The sequence below is a fragment of the Arvicanthis niloticus genome, unplaced genomic scaffold (assembly GCF_011762505.2).
Source record: "Arvicanthis niloticus isolate mArvNil1 unplaced genomic scaffold, mArvNil1.pat.X pat_scaffold_468_arrow_ctg1, whole genome shotgun sequence".
Classification (NCBI taxonomy): Eukaryota; Metazoa; Chordata; class Mammalia; order Rodentia; family Muridae; genus Arvicanthis; species Arvicanthis niloticus.
Window position 1 is genome coordinate 1 of NW_023046104.1, and position 25,701 is coordinate 25,701.

The 25,701-nt window shown below is 36.8% G+C and overlaps 1 protein-coding gene across 2 annotated transcripts in view; it reads right to left on the reverse strand.

Annotated features, from left to right (window-relative positions):
- Positions 1-1,249: 1,249 nt before the first annotated feature.
- Positions 1,250-25,701, reverse strand: part of LOC117702111 (lysine-specific demethylase 5A-like) — a 42,057-nt gene continuing 17,605 nt past the window's right edge. Inside the window, exons 6-17 of one of the 2 annotated variants that reach the window (XM_076706376.1) lie at positions 25,577-25,682; positions 23,438-23,529; positions 21,757-21,915; positions 18,985-19,104; positions 18,102-18,260; positions 17,027-17,208; positions 13,529-13,691; positions 9,012-9,131; positions 5,518-5,712; positions 2,951-3,132; positions 2,268-2,392; positions 1,250-1,432 (exon numbers count right to left, since the gene is read on the reverse strand). In XM_076706376.1, the coding sequence (XP_076562491.1) occupies positions 1,278-1,432; positions 2,268-2,392; positions 2,951-3,132; positions 5,518-5,712; positions 9,012-9,131; positions 13,529-13,691; positions 17,027-17,208; positions 18,102-18,260; positions 18,985-19,104; positions 21,757-21,915; positions 23,438-23,529; positions 25,577-25,682 (1,758 nt within the window). In that variant the 3' untranslated portion in view covers positions 1,250-1,277. Of the gene's footprint in view, positions 1,433-2,267; positions 2,393-2,950; positions 3,133-5,517; positions 5,713-8,986; positions 9,132-13,528; positions 13,692-17,026; positions 17,209-18,101; positions 18,261-18,984; positions 19,105-21,756; positions 21,916-23,437; positions 23,530-25,576; positions 25,683-25,701 lie in introns of those variants that run through there. The other variant, XM_034493419.2, reaches the window with a different exon arrangement.

Genomic DNA, 25,701 nt, shown 5'->3' on the forward strand with positions numbered 1-25,701 from the left:
CATCAGATCTCTCGGAACTGAAGCCAAGGGGGTGCTAGGAACTGAACCTGAGTCCTCTGGAAAAACAGTCAGTGCTCTTAACCATGGAGCCATCTCTTCAGTCCCCCAAAATCTTTTTACATGTACACTTATTTTTGAAACATGTCTGAGCTCTGTCTGATATGGAATAATACTGAGACACAGAAAAATATGGTCAATGGTCAAGCTTTCCTAAAAGCAAATTAATGTACACTGGAAAATGTCTCTAGCAAAGGTTCTCTGATTAGATTCTAAAAAATAAAAACTTAAAATCCAATGTAAAGAACTACAGAAATAACCACATAGATAGAAGAAATGTATTGAATAACTATAAAATAATACCACAGAAAATGTTTATAAAGTAGGAAGGACAGAAGGAAAAAGAAGTGAACAAGCCGTCTAATATATGGCAGGAAGAAAGCTCCAAGCTGAATGAAAAGCAAATGCAAACACTAAACAAGAGCATACCTTGTACATATGAATAACAGCAAGTCAAAGAGTGTTGCAGAATGGAACAAGTTTATTGAAGAATAGAAAATTGTGAAATTAGAAATATAACTTCTCCTTAAAAAGTAAATCAGAAGCCCAGTAGTGGTGGCGCACACCTTTAATCCCAGCACTTGGGAGGCAGAGGCAATTGGATTTGAGTTCGAGGCCAGCCTGGTCTACAGAGTGAGTTCCAGGACAGCTAGGACTACACAGAGAAACCCTGTCTCGAAAAACAAAAAAACAAAAAAGTAAATCAGTTCTAACAAAAGGTAGAAAATAAAGCTAATCATCTGAACTAAAAATATTTTATTCATATTCAAATCTTTTGTTATTAAGTATTTTGATCCATGCTGTTAACAGACCTTTTCTGGATGCTGTGGTATGCCTTTAATCTCACTACTTGGGAGGTAAAGGCAGGTAGAGCTCTGTGAATTTGAGCCTATGTGTTTAAGTTTTTTGTTACTTCAGATAAAGTTGAATATACAGCTAGGTCTTTGTCCCAAAGATACTACATAAACTTCAGTATTATTTTCAGCATTGAAACTGGTAGGCCTTTTGCTGTTTCCTTAGTGTAGTTTCCAACGAGCTTAAATTTAAAGAACTTCTGATAATTTATGAACATGGAGAAAGGGAAGGAGTGGAAAAGAAGAATGAAAGTTACTAGGGATGGAAGAAACATGGCCATTGGAGCAAAATAGAACACAGGGCCTCATAGAGCAATTAAAGTGGAAAAAAATAGGAATCCAGAGGAGAATTCTACTCTTCTTGGTTTACCTGTGTTTTTGCTTTTTGCTCAGAAGAAGCTGAGCCACAGAACCACAGGTCTCAGCTTCTTTCACTGCATCCCTGAGCTTTCGAAAGAGATCATTCTCTGGGTATTTCCTATCCTCAGCATCTTCCAGCATTACTCGCAATTCAATCAAATCTGTAAAGATAAATATGATAATAAACACAAAAAAGCCATTCTACAACGGTCATAAAGCTCAGTCAAGAGTCACTAACATACTAGTAGAAACAATGAGGCTTTCAAAGTCTACAGATGCTTATTGCCAATGGATGACTTCACTCAAATAAGCTATGTCTGATCTGTCTCCTTAACCCTATTCCCTCCTCCCTTTCTCTTTCCCTTTTCCTAATTTGTCTCTATTGAAAACAATCACAAGTCTTTCAGTGTCACTAAACTAAATCTGGCTCTCTAAAATATGTCCACTACAACTTACCTGTGGCCCTTTAAGCCAGCTTTTTCATTTAAAACAGATTCTCACTAGGTATGGTGGCAGTGTCGTATAATCTCAGCACTGACACCAAGGTAAGAAAGGTCATGAGACTGAGGCCAGTCAGAGCAACAAAGCACATTCTAGATCACAGCAGATAATCTTAAAACTACAGCCATAGCAAATGACCATACCTGCTACCTGATCTCAGAAGCTAAGTTATACCAGGTCTGCTAAGAACATGGATAAGAGAAAACTAAGTGTATATTCAACTCTGTCATTATAAGCTAGGATTTCCACTTGTTAATGGAAATAAAAACACACATAAGTTTTTTTTAAAGTGATAGTTTTTTGCTGGGTGGTGGTGGCACACGCCTTTTAATCCCAGCACTTGGGAGGCAGAGGCAGGTGGATTTCTGAGTACGAGGCCAGCCTGGTCTACAGAGTGAGTTCCAGGACAGCCAAGGCTACACAGAGAAATCCTGTCTCGAAAAGACCCCCCCCCCCCAAAGTGATAGTTTTTCATAATAAAGAAGGAAACTTAACCTTTCTTATGGTTGAAGCTAGCAGACAATGCTTCTGTAACACGATTGACCCAAGTGTCATAGGACTGTGCTCTCACTTTGACACCATAAAGCAGAGATGGGAGGTCTTCTAGTGGGTAGCGGTACCTATTTAAAACAAAACAAAACGAACAAACAAACAAAAAATAGAAGTAAAAGCTTCAAAATACAACAACCTGAAAATTAGGGGAAAAAAATCAAATTCCTGATTTCAATGGAGAAAGAGACAGATAGACAGAGAGACGGGGTGAGGGTGGGGATGGCCGGGGTATACAGACAGTGCAGAAACTCATGACATTAACTGGCCATGAAACTAAATATAGTAATGCTGGTTAGGTTTAATTTTAAAGGAAATTTAAAACTTGGGAAGTAGATAGTCAATAAAGTTATTTATTTAGGAACAGAAAAGAAAGCAAAAAACAACATTAAGGTGGTTTCTTAATAGATAATGAGGACTGCTCTTATACCAACACTCAGGAGACAAAGGCAGAAGGATGTCTGTGAGTTCAAGGCCAGCCTGATCTACCATAGTGAGCTCTAGGCTAGCCAAAATTACAGAGAGACCTTATCTAAAAAAAAAAAAGAAAGAAAAAAGAAAAAGAAAAGAAAAAGAAAGAAAAGGAAAGGAAAGGAAAGAAAAGAAAAAGTGCAGTAACTTTTAAATACCTAAGACACTTGTTCTGCATGGGGCAGGAGCAAAGATCAGTTGGATGATACAGACATACAAGTCGCTCCGGATTACAGGAGCATGTGAGAGCTGAGAGAAAACATGTGGTTCTGCATGCTGAACACTGCCGCTCATCATCAGGAACAAGTTCAAAGACTTCTTCTTCTGACATCACAACACCCTAGAATATAATTTATGATTATCAGATCAGGTCTCAACTAAAAATGAAAACAGCTTTTAAAAAATTAAAAATTAGGCACTCTTTTAATCTCAGCACTCAGAAGATAGGAAGATGGATCTCTCTGAATTTCAGAGCAGCCAGGACTACATAGTGAGACTGTGTCTTTAAAACAAACAAACAAACAAACAAAACCAAATCAAGATATACAATTCTATCAATACAAACTACTCAAAAGATTAAGAAAGGTCAAAAGTTAAACCCTAAAAACAACTAGCATTTGAAGAAATAAGAGAGAAGACAGAGAAGTCCAATGTGATAGTCTAGAATCACATAACTTGGATGAAAAACAAACAAAGTGGATTTAATTTTCTTATTTAAAATAATTAATATTAGAGGGCCAGCTAGATGGCTCAGTAGGTAGAGTTGCTTGCATGAAGGCATGACTCATGCACTAAGATATGATCCAGAAAGCTATACCACCACCTTTTTTTTTTTGTGGTGAACTTTACTTTTTGATATAGAGTTCTTTCTTTGTGTAGCCCTGGAACTTGCGTTGTAGACCAGACTGGCCTAGTATACACAGAAATCTCCCTGCTTCTGCCTCTCAATTGCTGGGATTAAACCACCCCAGCTGCAAACCATCACCTGGCCAGACATCACAACTTTTTATTTTGTTCAAGATATTCAGTATCTAAAATTAATTTATCTACCTTTCTCTCCTCACTGAAATATTAGCTATATAGGAATTGGGACCTTCTGGGTCTTGTTTACTACTGTCCTCACAGAACATAGAGATAGTGTGATATGTAGCAGATAATCCACAAACACTGCACTACAAAACTCAAGGGAAAATATTAGAGGGCCAGCTAGATGGCTCAGTAGGTAGAGTTGCTTGCATGAAGGCATAAGGCAGGAAGAGAAGACCAACTTCGGAGTTCTCCGACTTCAACATGCACCACTGAAAGTACAGGTGGATCACAGAGGGTGATGACAGTATGGGAACAACTCTAGAGAATAGCAGTACACATGTCATGAGAAGCAAAATGGGAAACATGGGGAAAAAACAGAGACAATACTGGAGCAGAAGAGGGATAAGTAACACTAAGGCTATTTGTAAAAGCCATAGAGAATCAAACTGTTTATAATATAGATAAATGTACATGTACATACACACACAGTTTGAATAAAGTTACATGACAATTGGAGTGATAATGTTCCCCGTAAGTGCCACATTTCTAATAAGAAATCCAGTACTAGACATGAAAAAGAGTTGCTGGTCAAGTAAGTCTAAGTGACTCTCAAAAGAAAATAGGCTAATGTCCTTGCTTGCCTCCAAGAAGTTGAAGGTATGTCCCTATTGCTGAAGATGCCATACACTTTAGAAAGAGGGCTAAGAGGAATCAAGTGTGATCTATCTCAGAAGCCTTCCCCCTGAGGCCTAACTTTCATGGTACCAGAAGGATACATACAGACTGTCAAAGGAGAAAAGCAGTCAATAGTCCTACCCAGCTGTAACAATTACAAAGCACAATAACCAACATAGCAGGTATCACCAAAGGTTCAATAGTGGTACTTATATCCTGACAGTAACCAACAGCTGCCTAACTGAATTAAAAACCTGCTTACTAGGAGGGAATTCAAGCTTTGTAAACCTTGCCAACTGGCTAGGAAAGAATCTACTACTTTCCTAAACCAGGATAATTTCTAGTTGCTTTCTAAATACTTAGCTTTATATCCACAGATTAAATGCAGCTTCCACTCTTCATCAAAGAAGTTTCTTTTTGGCAGAGACCATTATTAAAGCCATTAATTAGACAAAATGGAGACAACAGTTGACTGTGCGTTGCCCAGACCTAATTAATATAAACCCTGCACCTAAGAGGTCAGAAAACAACAGGGAAGAGGGGCAAGGAAAGGAAGATAACCAAAGTATCTTCTGTGCCTTCTAAATATGACAGAGAAGCTGCACTCAAGATAACCTATACAAGACCTAAACAATAACGCCACCAGATGACATGCCAACATGGAAGGGGCAATCTCACAAAGCCCTACTCCTAGGTGACTCCTAATGACTGTTCAGAGAGGGACAATCAGTCTTCCAAGCAATGAGTCCTCTAGTTGGTTATCTTATACTAAGTAGTCAGCCCAAAAAACATGTCAATACAAGCAACTCTAAATGCACTCAGCAGGTTGTATTTATACATATGTAACAATAATAATTTAAAAAGAGGCCATGAACTTGAGGCAGGTGGTGGGGATATAGGAGGAGTTGAAAGGAGCAGGTAATAAAGGAAATACAGTTCCTATATATAAAATTCCTAAGAAAAAACAAAACATAACCGCTTTTTAAAAGAGGGAAGAAAGAAATCTACTTAGCATACTCACCATTTGAACAACTGATTCCCTTAATCGTGTCTCTTCTTCAGTCATGAGAGTCAACTCTTTGCATACCATGGCAGCCAGGCCCACATCTAAGCATTCTGGGTCTGCTGCCATCTTGAAAATGAGTTCCTCGTGCGAAAAGACACAATGGCGTCTCAGCCGTCGATAGTGATTTACACACTGACGTCCAATGGGCAACTGAAAACAACAGATTTCAGAATTAAATTATATGTCCTAACACAGGCCCTAATTTACTTTCAGGTACTCATTCTTATTATAAAGATAAAATAAATCCTATCTGAACAAAAGATGTAACATTAATTGTAATTCTTTGTAAGCCAGACAAAATTTCACAGGTTTTTCCGCAGATAATGTCCATAAACTGAGATGCTAAGTTTCTGCCTGAAGCTGCCGATTTTTGAACTCACTGTGTACTGGAAGAAACTAAAGAGACTGAGGCCTAGTAATGAAGGTCCTTAATCCCAACACTCAGGAGGTAGAGGCAGAAAAATCTCTTCTACATAAAGAGACACTTCTGTTTTTGGGGGTGGGGGACCAAACAAAAAACAAAGCAAAAAGGAAAAAAAAAAAAAAAAAAAACCCCGAAAGAGCAGAACAGGGTGGCACAAAGTTATAATTCCATCATTTGGAAAGTGGAAGTATAAAGATCATGAGTTCAAGGTTCAAGGCCATCCTTTGCTCATTTGAGCTCAGCTCATGGCAGACAAGACTCCACAAAAATTAAATAACTACATACATACATACATACATACATACATACATACAAAAGTGAAGTGTCATGAAGTTATATGAGTTAGCAAACTCTGAAACCAGTCTAACACAGGGCTACCAGTAAGTGCAAAGAAAAAATTTTGCAAAAAAATGTTAAAGTTCAGGCTAAAGTATTAAGTAAAAGTATTCAAAACTTAAGAATCCACAGAACAAAGAAAATATTATCAGAAGGGGAAAAAAATGAAAAAGGAAAAAAAAAGATTTACTTATTTATTTAAGCAATTTACATAATCTGACTTGTCATTTTTTAAAAATAAGAACCATAGCAATGGTTGATTTAGATTCTAGCCTCTAGAAATTCTTTTAGTAACAACCAGCCTTGTAGAAAGAGATTTCAAAACTGTGAAATCACTAAATAATATGCTTTATTTTCTCTATCAGTAAAATCTATACAGACTATAAATGACCACTTCTCAAAAATCAACAGATATACTCTGTAGTTGGAGATGTAGTTCACTGGTACAGCAAGCCTTAGCAAGCACAAGGCCCTGGGTTAGACACACATCACCAAAGAATAAAAAGCCAAATACAAAGTGTCCTTAAGATGGTGTCTGAAAATTTCTATAGCCAGTTTGTAAACCAAATTATGATATAAACTACACACTCTCTCATTTCATCTTTCCTATGCTCAGCAGAAAAATTATGGTGGTTAGAGCTCGTATTTAAATTTAAAACCTGTAACACAAAGGGACAAAAAAAGGAATCAGACTCACAGAGTGTATGCGAGTTATCTGAACCAAGCAGTGTTATAAATGAATCCAAAAAAAACATATTTTGAACTTGTGGCTATAACTGTCCAGTAATGGCATACAACTCCTTTGTATCTTAACCTATACCCCTTCAGGGTTTCTGACACAGTGTCTTACACTTTAGTCCAGCCTGACCTCAAAGTCACAACAATCCTTTTGCCTCAACCCACCAAGTGCTAGGAAGAACCACTAGGCCTCACTCACATTTTTTTTTTCTTAAACATTAACTCTTTAAGCATTTCTTACATAGCTACAATAAAAAGTAGACCCACCAAACTGGTTTGTTTGTGGGTTTTTTTGTTTGTTTGTTTGGTCTTTTTTGCAGTCCTTAATGATAATAACATATGAGGAAGCCAGAACTAATATTCATTACAACTATAGAAGCTGTTAAATTTTCATTCATATCACTACCTTCACCTTAAAAGATTGAACAACTCTCAACTATTAACATTTTAAGTTGTTTAAGTCAAGCTATTAGTCTCTTGACACACAAGGTGAAACTTAGGCCTTTAGGCTGATAAGATGGGTCAGCAGGTAAAGGCACTTTGCTGCCAAGTTTGATAATCTGAATTCAATCTCTGGGACCCATGTGGTAGAAGAACCATTTTTCTTCTGACTTCCACATGCATACTGCAGCACACACACTAAATACATGTAGAAAACACAACAAAATTAAAAAATCTTAAGACCACTAAAATTGAGAGACTCTTGAGATCAAGTATCAGTATTTGCTGGGTATGGTGGCCACCACTCAGGAGACAGAGGCAGGTGAATCTTTGTGAGTCTGAGGTCAGTCTAGTCTACACAATGAGTTCCAGGCCAGTTAGGGCTACATGTAAGACCTTGCCTCGGATGGATGGATGGATGGATGGATGGATGGATGGATGGAGGGATGGAGGGATAAAGATGCATATTAGTGATCACTAAAAATCATCCCCACCTCTTACCTGAATCATCCTGTATCCTGCCCTGTATCTACCCAGTATCTTGTAAATCCTAATTAATGTTAGTTATTTTTCAAAAGAGCTCACACCCACAGCAAATCCTTAACTGAGTTTTAATTACACTGTATTATGTGTTTCCACATCCAAATATGAAAAGTTTTAAAATACTGGACCAAAACAAGACAGCTCATAGTCCATGCCCAGTGTTGTAAGCCTAGTTCAAGGGCAGGCTAGGAAACACAGCAAGGTTCCATGCCAAATTCAAAATACTATCCATTTTATTATTATATGTTTTTTTGTACGACTGACTAGTAATGAAATGTAACAAATTAAATTGTCCACAGAAAATATAAGATCAGTGTTTTACTAGAGTGTTCCCACACCAAAAGTGTTAAAAGCCAAAGAACCCAGCATTACTGGGGGTTGAAAATAAAGTCAGTGTGTATAAGTATTCATTCAGTCTTTGCCAGTTTTTTCTCAATCAACATGATGAAGCCACAACTAGTTGTGTTTTGATATAGCAATTGTTGTTTTATTTATACGTTTTTAAAAGACTTATTTATTTTTATTTTATGTGCATTGGGTATCATGCCTGCATATATGTCTATGTGAGGGTGACAGATCCCCTGGAACTGGAGTTGTAAGCTGCTGTGTAGGTGCTGGGAATTGAACCTGGGTCCTCTGGAAGAGCAGCCACTGCTCTCAACCACGGAGCCGTCTCTCCAGTCCCATCATTTATACATTTTAAGATCTAAAAGAGCTCAGAGAAAATGAAGACTAGAAGAAACACATCTATTCCCCCAGAAAAGACAAACAAGTAAATGCCCATTTAGTTGCAAACATACTAGGGAAAATATTGAATAAGGAATGCAACAAAAATTCTAAATTACAATAGCTACTCCAATATACCCCTGAGATACTCATGGGCTCTACCCAAAACCCAGCTAAGTAAAATACTGTTTTTTATAGGGGTGTTAGTAGACGTACAACAGCCACGTGCTATAGAACAGACCCAGTCAGCAGTACAGAAGTTCACCGCTTCGGCAAAATTGTATCCCTGGTTAAATCCAGAGTGATAGGCACGAGGAAACGTCACCACAAACTCTCCAGCACACTGATTAGTCCTGTACACCTAAATGTAAAATAGGAACAGAGATTAAAATGGGGGGAAAAAAGGACAGGCCAACTCAGATCATTTCAAAAATATTTTCTAAAATTGAAAGTAACAGAACATCACCTTATAAATATAAAAAATATTAGGATTTAAGAAACAACTACAACTCTGCTTTTTTTCTTCCTCCCCCCCATCCCACCCTAGAGACAGGGTTTCTTCTGTGTAACCCTGGCTGTCATTGAACTCTTTGTAAACCAGGTTGGTCTCAAACTCAGAGATCCACCTGTCTCTGCTTCCAAGTGCTGGGATTAAAGTGTTCTGCCATCATTGCTTGGCAAACTCTATTTTCTTAAAATGTTATATGACAAGAATTAGCAGCCAAAAGAAACTCAGAAAACTGTATTCACACTTGAAATAGAAGCAGAAGGGTCAGGAGCTCAAGATCATTCATTGCTACAAGCTTAAGCTAAATGAGAACCTTTTTAAAAAATTTTTTTTTCTTTAAAAACTAAGAAAATTGAGTTTTGTTCCTATGTTGTAAATAAAAATAAAAGATTAAATTTCCTACAATCATTGAATAATTTTTAGAAGTAAATCAATCAGTTAGTATCATGAGATATCATCTAATCAGTTTTCCCAAATGTAACTTTGTTTTGTGATATTATAAATGCATTTAAAATTAATTTTAAAGCCATTTTTTTTTATTTTATTATTTTGGTTCTTCAAGACAGTTTCTCTATATGTAAGAACCCTGGCTGTACTGGAACTCAATCAATAGACCAGGCTGACCTCAAATTCAGAGATCCACCTGTCTCTGCCTCCTGAGTTTTGGGATTAAAGGTTTGCACCATTATGCCTTAGGTGTTTTAATTACAACCTTCAAAAATATATTCTGAAAGTGTTTCTTGATAAACGTCAGTTTTTAATTCAAACAGAATTAGCATGCAAACAAGAAAGACACTGCAAGACAGTGGAAACAACTGTTTCAAGTAGGTTTAACCTTAATCCTCTGGGTTCTAGCAGAAATTTACCTTTTGAAGAAAAGGTAACATAAGTAATTTTATCTATCTTTGTATTACCATTTTATGAAGTGAATGTAGTAGTACATACTTATAAACCCAAAACCCGGGAGAAAGAAACAGGAGGATCGCCAGGTAGTGGTGGCGTATGCCTTTAATTCCAGCACTTGGGGGGCAGAGGCAGGTGGATTTCTAAGTTCGGGGCCAGCCTGGACTACACATGAGAAACCCTGTCTCGAAAAACCAAAAAAAAAAAAAAAAAAAAAAAAAGAAACAGGAGGATCACAAACTCGGTGCCAAACCTGGACAAACAATCCCTGAGGGAATGTAGCTTAGTGGTAAAGTAACTGTACAAAGTGTATAAGGCCTTGAGTTCCAGCCTCAGCAGCTCACAAAAACAAAAAATCCCCCAAAACAAACAAAAACAGAATAAAAAGTTGTAATGAATGCCAAATTGTATGTAGCAAACCTATACAGCAAGTTCAAGGCCAGCTGCTGCCTGAGACAAAGCAAAAAAACTCACTCTCAAAAGAAGAAAAAACCCACCAATATCTGAGCTAAGCAGTGATTCCATAGTACATTTTTATGTCATTATCTTCTATATTAAAAATGGAAATGTGAGGGGATATGCCTTTGATTCCAGCACTCAGGAAGAAGGAACAGGTAGGTATCTGTGAGTCTGAGACCCTCTTGTCAATATAGTGAGTTCCAGACCAGCCAGAACCACATAGTTAAGATCCTATCTCTAATAAAAATAAATACAAAATATTAAAATAAAAAAAAAAGTGAAATATCCTGGAAATGAACTCCCGGACAGGCAGGCACTACCACATCAAGCTTAAAAATGTCTTTAATTATGGGGAACAAAAATCTTTTCCTTTAGCTTTAACTGTTAACTTGGCACAGCCTAAACTCAAGAGAGAGGAGTGCATCAATTGAAAACTTTCCTAGATTAGACTGGCCTGTGAAAGAGGACTATCTTGATTAATGTAGGCTGGGCAGTGTACCAACCCCAGCTCCATGTGGTGGTACCATTCTTGCACTATATTAAAAAGATAGCTGGGCTGGAAAGACTGAGCACTGAATGTTCTTGCAGAGGTCCTGAGTTCAATTCCCAGCAACCACATGGCAGCTCACTGTCTGTAACTCCAAGATTTGACACCCTCATACTCAGACATACATGAAGGCAAAACACCAATACACATGAAATAAAAATAAATGAATAGATTATTTAAAAAAAAGATAGATAAGCATCAGCCCATCTTAGCCAGTAATAGGCATCTTCCATTGTTTTAGCAGTATCTTTTAGCTTTGATTTCTTTGGCCAGAGGTAATGCTGTGTTTGCAACAGTCATGCAGGTGTCTCTTCAACTTCCTGCCTTGATTTCCCTCAATGATGGACTATGCAGAAGCTGAAATAAACTGTTCCTTAAGTTGTTTCATTACAGCAACACAATAAAACTAGAACAGCTATCATTTTAAGAACCTGATTATTCTAGTTGAGTAGGGAGAATACAGAACATTAGATTAGATTAGTGAGTCACTGAGATAGTTCAGTGCGTACAGGCTCTTGATACTATTACTGGGATTCAGGAATCGCCACTCAAACCACATTAACACCAATTTTACCTAAGTAAGAATAGTTTATTGAATGCACAACTTAACTGAATGTTTAGAACTAACTGCAAAAAGGAACGGGAAAGCTAATGGCAATATTAGTCTGCTCTCAGGGTAGGCTTTTTATATGAAAAAACAATTTCAAAAGTTTAAAGGGCAAGAAGGAGAACAGTTGACTTAATAGACAAAGTATTGTCAGCTAACTAATCTTTAAGCTGACCAGTCCTGTGTAAGCTAAGGATGATGATGGATGGATGGTAAACGGGAATTTCAGAACATTGAGGTAACAGAGCATGAGTATCATAATCATAACTTTTGACTTATTAGTAGCATTCTTCAGTGTCAGCCACAAAAACCACAGTGAGTTTGTATGTAGGTAGGAAGGGCTGCCTGGTGGTCGGCTCTGATTCAAACCTTTTTCGACACAACAGTTCACATTGACCTCTTATTTGATGGGTCCTACATAAAGCTTTGTGGAATTTCTTAAGATAAGCAAACTCATACAGAACACTCAGAACATACAGAACAAACAGGGTATGCGGTCAGCATGCCTTTGAATCAAGTCACTTCTTCTCTGTGTCGATGACTGGCAGGCCTGTTACGGCAACAATATGAAATAGCTACCAGGCATGGAACAAAATGGCTACCGCTATTCTGGGGGGAGTCAGACCATAACATTACCATGCCTGATGACCTGAATTCAATCTCTAGGATCCACATGGTATAATTAGAGAACTGAATCCTAAAAACTGTTCTCCAAACTATAACACATGTACCATGGCACAACAGGGTAAAGACTAGGCTCACAACCAAAAACACAAAATAAGAAAATGCAATTACAAAAAAGTTTTAGAAGGGGGCTAGAGAGATGTCTTAGCAGTTAAGAGCACTTATTGCTCTTCTAGAGAACCTAGGTCAGTTTTCATCACTTCACATGGCAGCTAACAACAAACTATAATAACTATTCTGGGGGACCCAGTGTCTCCTTTTCACCTCTGAAGGTACCAGGAATGCATATAGCACACACATACATGCAAGCAAAACATTCATACACATAAAATAAACTAGAGAAATAGCTCCTCCATTAAGAGCACTTACTGCCTGCACAGGACTTAGGTTTGACTCCCAGCACCCACATGGTGGTTCACAACCACTCTCATCTCTAGTTCCAAGGGATCAGAAGCCCTCTTCTGATTTCCTCAGGTACAAGGCATATACATGGGGTACATACATACTTGCAGGCAAAACGTTCATATACAAATGTATTTTAAATTATGAAAATGGACCACATAAGATATTTTGAAAAAATATTCTTAAACTCAAAAAGAGATGGGCATGGTGGTATGTACTTTTAATATCAGCATTTAGGAGGTAGAAGGAGGTAGATATCCATGTATTTGAATCCAGTCCAGCTAGGTGTGCAGACCACAGAAGAGTTACCAAGTAATACTCTATCTAAAAAAAAAACAAACAAACAAACAAACAAAAAAAACCAAGCAAACAAAAACCCAAACAACAAAAGTTTAAAAAGAAAATCAAATTAACAGTTTTTATTGAAAAAATAGAAGGCTATTCAAATAGGTAGCTGTAAGACATAAAATATGACTCATACTTTAAGCATCCCTTCTTAATCATATTTAAGTCCTATTCAAAGTATAAATTCTAGTTTGGCTATGCTACAGGGCCTTTCACAACTCCCCTCCCCAAAACAAAGTAAGAATCCTAATTAAAAGCTAGAAAATCTTTTAAAATGCTTAAGGAAGACACAAGAAGACTCACAGGCACACCATGCTCCATGAGCACATTTGGGTTCATGATGGTTACTAACTGATGTAGGAGATCAGGCTGTGATTCAAATAACTCAGGGGCCAGCTCCCTCATCACCTCCTCCAGTTGTTCTGCAGCATGAGATGGTACACCATACCATGTCTTTGGCTCGCCCCTAGCAAAAGAAATAACTGTTTAGCTAGGTAGAACATGGTACCAAATAAAGCCAGGGTCTTTCATTCAAATCCACTAAATTATAATTAACTGTGCCATATTCCTGGCCATAGGTTATATGCCCAGAAACTTGGCAGCCATTCCATTAGTCAATGATACTATTAAAATGGCAAATAAGGCCAGGATATATGGACAGATAAGATACACACTCATTGCCACTGGAAAATAACCCAAAGTACATAAACAGGGATCAGTAAAAGTACCTTCTGAACAGAAAATAGATTACATGGAAATCACTGTTCAAAAGGATATGGACAAAACTCTCTTGATTCTCAGGAGACTTCTTTTTTTTTTTTTTTTTTTTTTTAAATGGTTTTTTGAGACAGGGTTTCTCTGTGTAGCCCTGGCTGTCCTGGAACTAGCTCTGTAGACCAGGCTGGCCTCGAACTCAGAAATCCGCCTGCCTCTGCCTCCCAAGTGCTGGGATTAAAGGCTTGTGCCACCACACCCGGCAGGAGTCTTCCCTATTACGATCAAATGGTTAAAGCAGAGTCAATGATCTCCAAAGTACATATGAGTAACTTCATTCAGTTCAGTTTTCCTATCCATGGAAATAATACTACAGACTATTCAAACTTTAAGGTTTAGGGTTATAAACCTTAGGGTTGTCTACAAAAAGGACCAAAAACTAGGCATCATTATCTATTTTAATGCATTAGAATTCATTTAGAATACTCAGGAAATAGTGCTGGCTAGTTGTATGTAAACCTGACACAAGCTAGTCATTTTTGAAGAGGGAAACTAAACTGGGAGTATGCCCCCACCAGACTGATCAGTGAACAAGCTTGTGGTACATTTCTTTGATTGATGTTAATGTAGGAGGGCCCAACACACCATGGGTAGTACTAACCCTAGGCTGGAGGTCTTAAGTGCTATGAGAAAACAGGCTGAACAAGCCATGAGGAGTAATCCAGTAAAGACTTCTCCTCTATGACTAGCTCTAGATTTCCGCCCTGATGCTCCTGGATGACTGACTGCAACCTGTAAGATGAAATAAATCCTTTCCTCCCCAAGGTGTTTTTGATTATAGTATTTTTATCACAGTAATAAAACCCCTAAGATAGAAAAGAATTTAATTAATCAAGCTATTTGAAAGATAGTTACATTTCCTAGTTCTCCTAATTTAGAAGACTATAGATGAGAGCTATTCCATTCTCTATAGGATTTACTATAGTAATATTTGGGGCTAGAGAGATGGCTCAGCAGTTAAGAAAATTTGCTGCTCCTGCAAGAATATCCAGGTTCAGTTCCCATCACCTATATAAGGCATCCCAGTTCCAGGGAATCCAATGCCTGGATGACAGATGATGACATCTGATTTTAGAGGCACTTGTACTCATGTGGTATGTGCACACATGCACACACACACACATACATACACACACACACACATATATACACACACACACTCTCTCATATACATACACATAAAATTGCATTAAATCTTTTCAAAAGTAATATTTTTAAAAGTATTATTTTGTTTGTGCTGGCAAATCAAATAGCTCCTAACCATATATAATCATAATGCACTTGAAATGTGGCTACTCCAACTGAGACAGTACGTTTTCAATTTTACTTACTCTTAACTAATATTTAAATTAAAGATTAAAAAAAAAAAAAAAAGACAGCCAGGTAAGGAACTAAGTGAATGAAAAAAATCTTTTAAGTGAGACAAAAAAAAAAATTGGTAAATGAATTTACTGCATATATATCATAGGCAATTTTAGAGGAAATGTTACAAAAATGAAAAACGGCTTTAAGTTTCAAATACTAAATCAAATCTTTCAGCTATGAAGTTTAAATATACCATTTTACTTGTCGAGATATTTCCAAAGTGGAGGAATGGAGGCGGCTTGGAGCGGCTATGATCATGTACTTGCTCCTCTTTCAGAGCACCCACGCTCAGTCTCTAGCATCCCTGTGGCAGCTCACAAACACCCCAACTCCAGTTCCAGATGACCTGGTGCCCTCCTGCTCTTGACCTCCAAGGGCTCATACACACATGTACATACACACACTCACACATACACAGGTATACACATAAAATAAAATGCAAATAATTTAAAAATATGTATCAAAATTTGCTGGGTATAGAGCTCAGAACATCAGTACTAATACTAAACACAGGAACAAGGTCTTTTAATCCCTAATATACAAAATAAGTCATCATTAATTTTCTCATATACTATACAAGCAACATTTAATTTAAAACTTGGAGACTAGAAAGATAATTCAGTGGTTTAGAAAATTGGCTGCTTTTTCAAAGTATTTGAGTTCAATTCCCTGAAACAATATGGCACCTCAAAACGGTCTGTAACTATAGTTCCAGAAGATCTTGTACTTTCTTCTGGCCCTTGTGGCATAGTACACATGTGGCCCATATACATACATGCAGGCAGAATACCATACACATAAAAAATAACACAAACCAAAAAAAAAAAAAAAAAAAAAAACAAACAAACCACAAACCCCACTCTAGGTTCTGGTAATTACACATACTTCCAAATTGTAGGTAGTCTGAGACAACTCCCCTACCCTCATCAGTATACTTTTTTGCTTTTATTTTAAAAAATACTTTTGAAGTCAGTTCTCCCTAAAGCATCAGCTAATATTATTACATCTTAAAAATAAAGACCAGGCCTAATATGGTGATACACGCCTATAATTCTAGCACTCTGGAAGTAGTAGAGTCAGAAGACCCAGCAGCTCAAGGTGAGCTACACACAAGTTTGAGAATAATTTGTCTTGAAAAAAATTAAATAAATAAAAAAATTAAACTATGGCCAAAAAGAAAAAAGTCAGGGCTGGGGGTATAGCTCAATGATAGTTCAAATACTTGGCATATATGAAAGAGAATATTTTGTGTATTGTATGGATGCATCACCTGTCAATTAAAAAGTCTATGACCTATGGCTTAGGCATAAAACGGAAGGTTGGACATCCAGAAAAAGAAAGAATTCTGGGACAGAGCCAGGTGCAGGGTGATCCACCCAGGAAGATGTGAGGAGACGGACTCACAGATAACCAGAAACATGGCAGAATGTGGGTTAAAATAGTTGAGTTATCTAAGTTATGATCTAGTTAGAGAAAGCCTAGCCATATGACCAAGGTATTTGTAAATGTGTTCTGAGTCTGAGTCTTACTTCTGGGAGCATGTGACTGGGAGGTAGAACCAGGCTTAACTTTTTAACATGAGTCCCTAGATTTAACTCCTAATACCACCCACCAAAAAGCCAAAGTCACTAAGTATATATGCTGTAACAAGATTGGACATACCAATGCAAGTAGTTAATGGAATAACTCCAGTGATCTTCAATATGCCAGCAAAAAGAAGAGAAGCACATCCCCACATAGAGCCATGGCACCTTCATACCAGAAATGTCCACATTAATATGTGCAAGAACAGACTGCTCCAGAACAGGCATGTTATTCAAATTCCAACCAGAAAGTGCATATTCCTACAAAAGGAAAAAAATTTAAACAAACTAACAAACAAAAAACCAGAGTTTACAAGTACTACTAAACAAAAATCTTAAGAGAATTTTGTAACCCACAGCTAATCTACAACTAATCTAATCTATGTACCTACAACTAATCTAAATAAATATTTGGTATCTAAATATCTAAACTTTTCTACGTTCTACTGACATTTCCCTTTGTTTTAGGAATATATACATATACACATACACACCTGCAGAGGTCAGAGGGACCATGCTGGATCTCTAGAACATACTTAAACACTGAGCCTTCTCTCTAGCCCACTTTTAGATTGTAGAACAGAAAGAGCTAGGCAAAACCTATAAACTAGGGCCAGTGAGAGGCTGGGTGAGTAAAGGTACCTGCTGCTAAATCTGACAACTTCAGTCAGATCCTTGAGACACTCTATAGACAGAGAGAACTGACTCTCATACATTGTCCTTTGACTACCCCAAACAATCCTCCAGCATGTGACACACACACTAACAAAACAAAGAGAATTGGTTTCATAATGAATTTTTTAAAAACAACTTTCAAACTGGATTAAAATTTAAATAGTTTTAAATTTTAGAGATAAAGTAATTCTTAAAGATATTTTGAATATGCTTTGTTATTTATAACAGTCTCACTATGCAGCTCAAGTGAACTACTCATAAATCTTACACCTTAGGTTCCAGAGCATTGGGATTATAGGCATGCACACCCATGGTCAGTTCAAAATCATTGTTTATAAAATTAAAGTTTATTTATAGTCTAAATTCTACATACTTCATATTTGACACTGGTAAGGTCACTAAGGATTAGAGAAAGAAAGTTTTCTATGAAAATGCAACATGAGCTTCAGAGTAAGAAGTTTACATAACAGTATCCACACCTCTTCTTCTGGCAACATCTTTCTCTGACCATCCTTTATAGGAAATCCACTTCCAAAATCTTTTGAAGAGATATCAGCTCCATACTCTACAATAACATCTTCTTCAATACTACTTACTAGCCGCCAGAATTCCTTTTCTACTAGCTCTGTTGGAACCATCTATAATAGAACCAAAGATGATAATTAACTCATTATAATTATAATCCCCTAAAACATAGTATACAGACCAACTGAACAAAAACATGATAAAACAAATCACCCCACTTTCCTGAGCAGAATTAACTCCTATTATCTCCCCACTGAGAATAGGGAAAAGCTAAGGATAACTAAAATTTAAACATCAAAATGCTTTTCATGTAAGTTGTGGTGGTGCATACCTTTGAGTCCAGCACCAGGAGGCAGAGGATCTCTACGAGTTCCAGGCCAACCTGATCTATAGAATAAGTTCTAGGTCAGGCAATGCTACATAATGAGACCTCATTTCAAAAACAATAACAACAACAACAATAAAAAAACCAAACAAAAAAGAGAGCTGGAGAGATGGCTCAGTAGTTAAGAGCAGTGACTTCTTCCAGAGGTCCTGAGTTCAATTCCCAGCAACCACATGGTGGCTCACAACCATCTCTAATGGGATCTGAAGCCCTCTTCTGGTGTATCTGAAGACAGTGACAGTGTACTTACATATATAAAATAAATAAATAAATCTTTAAAAAAAACAAACCAAACAAAAAAAAAGTGAAATTAACAAAACATTGTTAGGACCGTAATTTTAAGATTTGGTATTCTCTAATCTTTTTTTTATATTGTTCTCAATTTCTACAAAACTTGACAGAAAAAAAAATCTTTGTTTCTCTCTAACCCAACCTAAATGATAGTTACTCACATGGACTGGCATATTGAAATAATCAGACTTAAAATTATCTGCCATCTCTCCAAAGCTTTGAAGTGTATATTCTCTTATAGCTTGCTCAAATCCAAAGGCTTCTCGAGGTTTGTTACATTCCTGTAGGGAAAAAGATGCCTGAGGTAAACTCATTGAAAGTGAAAAAGCATTAAAACCTGCAAATACTAAGAGATATGGATGGTAACTCAGTGGAATAAGCTCTCAGGCCCTAAGTTTGATATCCAGACAGACAGCATATAAATGTCTAAAATATAGTTTTTCTTGGTCATTTCTTTAGCTGAAACAAATCTAATCACCCTTACAAAGCAAAACATATATCAGTTATTTGCAACAGAGTAGTTACTGGAAACTAGAATCTCAACTGACTGTTCACTCCTCTAAGGTAATGTTCTGCTACCAAAACAAGACTCAAAAGGAATACAAACTAATAACCAAACAGAAGAATGCTACCATTATTAGCACTCACAGGACAGAAAAGCTTGTGTTATAGGACATCTACTGGACTGTTAGGTTAGGAGAATGGTTTCTTCACATTACCAGTCACCAAAAATACCTCTAAGTTTTTTAACAAGTAGTAATTATAAAGCCATAAAAGCCTTTAATTGAATTGAGATATCCAAAACACTCCTTCTCTTCAGAGATGTACCATGACATTTTGTTAAAATAAATACACAGATGAGGCATTTCCTAACATTATCTTTCAGTAAGGCCAGACATTATGGTACATGTCTGTAATTGCAGCACTCAGGAGCAAGAGGATATTAAGTTCCAGGTCAGCCATAGCTACCTAGAAGATGTTATCAAGGAAACAGAAAAAAAGAGAAGAAAAGAGACAGAATGAGGAAGGAAAAAGATAAAATAAAAGTATAAGCAAGTCACATTTGCACAAGCTAAAAAACAGCATCTGTTCATTTATAATACTACATGGGTACTTCTCAAATTTTAGAGCTTCATGTCTAACTATCACTGTAATTTAACAAACATCTATAGGGGCTGGAAAGATGGCTAAGCAGTTAAGAGCACTAGCTGTTCTGTTTTATGAGAAGACCTGGGTTTATTCCCTAAAACCCGTATGGTGGCTCACAATTGTTTATAACTCCAGTTCTAGGGGATCTGCGATGGTCTGAATGAGAAATGTTCCCCATACTCGCAAGCATTTGAATGTTTGGTCCCCAGTTGGTGGGGCTATTTGGGAAGGCTTAGGAAGTGTGGATTTCTTGGAGGAAATGTATCACTGGAGGCAGGCTTTTCAGTTAATCACTTGTTTTGTTTAGTTCATTCTATTTTCTTGAAGCTATGGTTCAATGTGTGGATACTCAGCTTTCTGCTCCTGCAGCCATGCCTGCTGCTTTGTTGTTTATCTCCCTGCCATGACAGACTCTTATCCGTCTGGAACCATAAATCGTTCTTCTACAAACTCCCTTTGCCATAATGTTTCATCACAGCAACAGAAAAGTAACTAATACTGGGTGTGATGCCTTCTTCCAGCCTCCACAGGCATCAAGCATGCATGTGGCACAAAGACAGAAATGCAGACAAAACTCCCAAACACATGACAACATCTATAACCTATCTTAATTTTTATTCTAGCATCATAAATCGGGAGACTGAGGAAAGAGGGTTACATTGAGTTCAAGGCCAGACTGGGATATGGCATAAGACCTTGTCCAAAAAAAAGTCCTGTTTTTCAAAATAATGTTTCTAAATGCCAATCTATGTACAAAGCTTTGTGAATAAAAAGATCCTATACACACTGTCACAGAAGCTGAGTCTTATTTCAGTAATTTGGGGTTTAGTAATATAATTTCAGGAGATTTTATATTTCACACTTGTGGTTTTTTTAACAAATACACAAAGATTTTTGGTAAGCACTTTGTAAGTATTTGCTAATCCTTGATTTTGAAAACTGGCGGTCTCCTAAAAGTGGTCACAATGTCAGAGACTACTTAAATATAATGCTAATCACTGCTTTCAAGTCCAGGAAATAACTGTCATCTAAAATATTAATAATTTCAAGTAAACCAAGAGCTTTGGTACTTTGTAATTTTTGTTCTTCCTGAGACAGGTTTTCTCTGTGTAGCTCTGACTAGAACTCACTATGTAGATCAAACTGGCCTTGAACTTAGATCTGCCTGTCTCTGACTCCCAGGTGCTAGGATTAAAGGTGTGCATCAGCACCTCCTGGTGGTTCTTTGTAATTTAATTTTAAAACTCTTACGTGTATGAATATTTTCCTTGCATGTACATCTGTATACCAAATGCAAGCCTAGTACCCAAGCAGGACAGAAAAGGGTGTAAGATTTTCTGGAATTAGGAGTTAGAGATGGTGGTGAGCTAACCATGTGGGTGCTGGGAATCAAACCTGGGTCCTCAAGAAAAGTGATAAGTGTTCTAACTGATGAGCATCTCTCCAGCTCCTTAAAATGTTTTATACATCAGTATAGTTCTCCCTTAGTTCTAGTCACATTTTATTTTAAACTGTTGCCATTTATACATAAAATAACTTACAGTTTTGAAAGTCTCATTCAACTAAAACAATAAAATTATCTAACCAATAGTCAGAGAAAGAAAAACGTTAAGACAAGCTGCCAAAAATACAGTTGTTACACATCCATTCAAAATACTCTCTTTAAAGTCCTAGAGATTTTTCAACAACTATAAACAAGAGACAAGCTTTTGGAAACGTGTTTAAATTACATGCACAGTATACTGTCATTAGTTTAAAGTGAAGCCATAAGGTTAAGTTTGTACCTCAGCAACACATTTAGGACACCTCCAGTCTCCTTTGGGCACGTCAGGTAGTGGTGGAAGAAGACAGAACGTATGATAGCTGTCATCGCATCCATCACACAAAAGCAGTCTATCCTCATTGTTTCCTCGACCACAAAACATGCAAACATAGAGATCAACCTATGAAGATAAATAAAAATAATTCTATTTTCTATAGCATATTGTATTTTTTCCATGAACTATTCCATCAAACAAATAAAACAATATACACTAAAAATTAAACATAGCTTAATCTTAAAGAAATCTATTTCAAACAATTCTCCCCAGAACTTCTAGAGGCAAATTAACAAAAATATAAGGTGTCAGATAAAAAAGCAGTATAATCTAGGGAATGGAAAAGTAAACTTATACTTCCAAAACATCACTCATTCCACATACAAATACTATACTACGGAATGAATTCTGAAGAACTGCTACTGAATATCCCATCTTAGTGACTTTTAAGAATCCTTGGAGGGGACTAGAGAGATGGCCCAGTGGTTAAGAGCACTGGCTATTCTTCCAGAGGATCCAGTTTCAATTCCCAGCACCCATGTGACAGCTTACAACTGTTTCTAACTCCAGTTCCAGGGGGTCTGACACCTCACACAGACATACACATACACGCAGGCAAAAAACACCAATGCACATGAAATAAATATAAATAAATTTAAATTTTCAATCCTTGAAATTGGCCAGGGTTTTGCCCAGGATCAAACCATGCATACCCACCCCAGTAAATATCAAAACTTACAGGTGATTAAATCCCACATACAAAATAAAAAATGGCTTAGTATTTGTCTATCTTCTATACATATCATCGCTCAGGTAAGTCATCTCTAGATTATTAACACTAACATTATGTAAATGCTTTAGAAATTGCAACACTATATTGTTTGGTAAATTATACCAAGGAAAGAGGGTTATTTTATGGTGGGCTTGCTGAGGCACACCTGTAATCCCAGCCCAAAAGGTTAAGGCAGAATCATCTCAAATCTAAAGCCACTAAGGCTTCACCCTATGTTCTAGACCAGCCTGGCCTATACAGCCAGAACCGATCTGTTTAAAAAAAAAAAAGAAAAAAAGAAGAGTTCTGCATTGCTCAGTATAGAAGCAATTTATTATTATAATTTAAAAAACATATATGGATTCTTCTGTTGTTTTTGCTGGTTTTGTTTTTTTGCTGTGTACCATGTACATGCCTAGTGTTCTCAGACGGCAGAGGTCAGAAGAGAGCATCAGATCCCCTGCAACTGGAATTACAGATAGTTGTGAGCTGCCAGGTACGTGCTTGGTATTGAACGCAGGTCTTCTGGAAGGGAGTTCAATGCGTTTAACCACTGAACACCTCTCCAGTTCTAGAAACAATTTTTAAAAAGTCTTTGATCTATATTTGGTTTAACCAATGGAGGCAAAAGTGGAAGAAACAAAGGGCTAACTACATATAAATTTATATTCACTTCTCTATGTCAGTTACTCACAGGCATATGATTTAGGGGAATGTATATCAGACAAAACAAAGTTAATATTACATAAACCAAAGCTGCAACTTGAGATTTTTCACCATGTCTTTTAATCAAATAAGCTAATTGAACACCATATATCAACACACAGCAAGACAAAAATAAATCTTTTCCCGTCTGACAAATCCCAAAGCACTTACAAAGTTAACAGACAGAGTTCCTTTCCGTTGTCTCATTTGCATGTTAAATGCATCTGACCTGTTGGTAACTTTTCGTCTTCGTGTGACCTCATCTTGAAAAAAAAAGTTATATAATAAAAGTAAACTGAAGTTGAGTACTTACTATGAACCACACGCTATTTAAAGTTACTTAAATAAAGTCTCACAACTAGCCGGGCGGTGGTGGCGCACGCCTTTAATCCCAGCACTTGGAAGGCAGAGGCAGGCCTGGTCTACAGAGTGAGTTCCAGGACAGCCAGGGGCTACACAGAGAAACCCTGTCTCGAGGAAAAAAAAAAAAAAAAAGTCTCACAACACGATAAAGATAAACTTAGTTACTGTTGGCAGATGAAGATAAAGAACTTAAGGTATAGCAAAATTAGATAACTGGTTTAAGATTATATAGCCAAATATATAGCAGATTTGGGATTCTAATCTAGACAAATCCAGAGAGTTAAAACCTTCAATGACTGCCATATTTAGTACAAACTGTGTATATGTATGCTTTAGAGAGGGCTCTCAAGTTAGTCATGGTTTTTTCTTTATCAGGCAATGCAGTAACTATAAGAATAACAGAAGGTCAGGAATGGTTGTGTCCGGCTTTAATCCCAGTACTCAGGAGGCAAAGACAGGTAAATTTAAGGCCAGATTAGTCTACATAGCAAGTTCTAGAACAGCCACAGATACACAATGAGACCCTGTCACTCACAAACAAACAAACAAACAAACAAACCAAAAGTACAGAGCCAGGAATGATGGTTCATATCTGTAATCCCAGTCCCTTGAGACTAAACAGGAAGATTGTCAAAAACAATAAAGAAAAGAAACCCGCAAAAACAAAACAAAAAGATGAGGGTTTGTTTTTTAAACTAGGCCTCATGTCTGAAGTACTGGTAATTATTATTATACTAACTGTATGTTGTTTTTTTTTTCATTTTGTGTTACTAGATTTTGTTTATGTAGGTAAATATTCTATCACTGAGCTATATCTCTAGCCTTTTATCTTTATTCTATCTTTAATGGTATTTTGTCTCTACAAAGTGCCCAGATTGGCCAGAAACTCAGTGTGTAGTCCAGGCAAGTCTCAAACTTATATTCTGTCTCAGCCTTCTGCATAGCTGGAATTACAATAAACCTACATTACCAGGCCTGGACATTTCCAAAGTCTTGAGAGTTCAACAATATTATCTGATCCCTTACAGTTCAGCCCATAATCCATATTATATTAGTTATTCATCTAATAAAGGCAGAGCAATGTGTGACTTTAAATAGTTTATTCAATTGTTACACTCAAATGGTCCAGCCTAGTTTTGGTTAAAATACATGTTAAGTTAACATGCTATATAAAAATAATGCAACCTGATTTTTGCATCAGGAGCTCTACTCACAAACATTTCTAATATGATGCTAAACTAGGCACTTTGAAGAAAATTTATTTCAATGGTACAATATATAGAGGACAAATTATTTAGAAAATTAAAATAATATTCAGAGTTTAAAGTTCTAACCTCTCCTCAGTCTATTTTTATACTAAAAGTCTGAGAATCTCTTTAATTTAAAAGCAATAACTTTTAGAAGGCTATGTGGCAACCAATAAATTAATCATTAGTGAAACTAAACTTAGTCTTTAGATATTAATTGAAGTTTCCATGTTGTGTATTAGACATGGAGGACAGACAATTCTTCTAAAAGTCAAAAAATACAGTATAATATTTGTTCCTTACACATTACATTTAATATCTCTACCATTAAAAAAGCCAGTCTGCCTACAAACCAGGTAGCAAGTTTACAAATGTTTAAGACTTCCCAGCATATGGGCTGGAGAGATGGCTCGGTGGTTAAGAACACTGACTGCTCTTCCAGAGGTCCTAAGTTCAATTCCCAGCAACCACATGGTGGCTCACAACCATCTATAATGGGATCCAATGCCCTCTTCTGGTGTGTCAAGTCAGCTACAGTGTACTCATATACATAAAATAAATAGATAAATCTTTTAAAAACAGAAAGAAAGAAGGAAAGAGAAAAAAAGAATTCCCAGCATACAGTGAAATTCAAATGTCACTTGCACCTTGTAACTACCATGTCATTGTACTTCAATTATATACAAGTAAGAGATTTTACCTTCTTTATCTTTTGCTCCTACTGCTAGGCCCACAACTTTGGGTCCAGCCCCAAAAATCTGAAGTTTCTTCAGTTCTGTGTTTCTATTTACTTCTCCAGAGTCTGACTAAAAATAAATAAGTAAA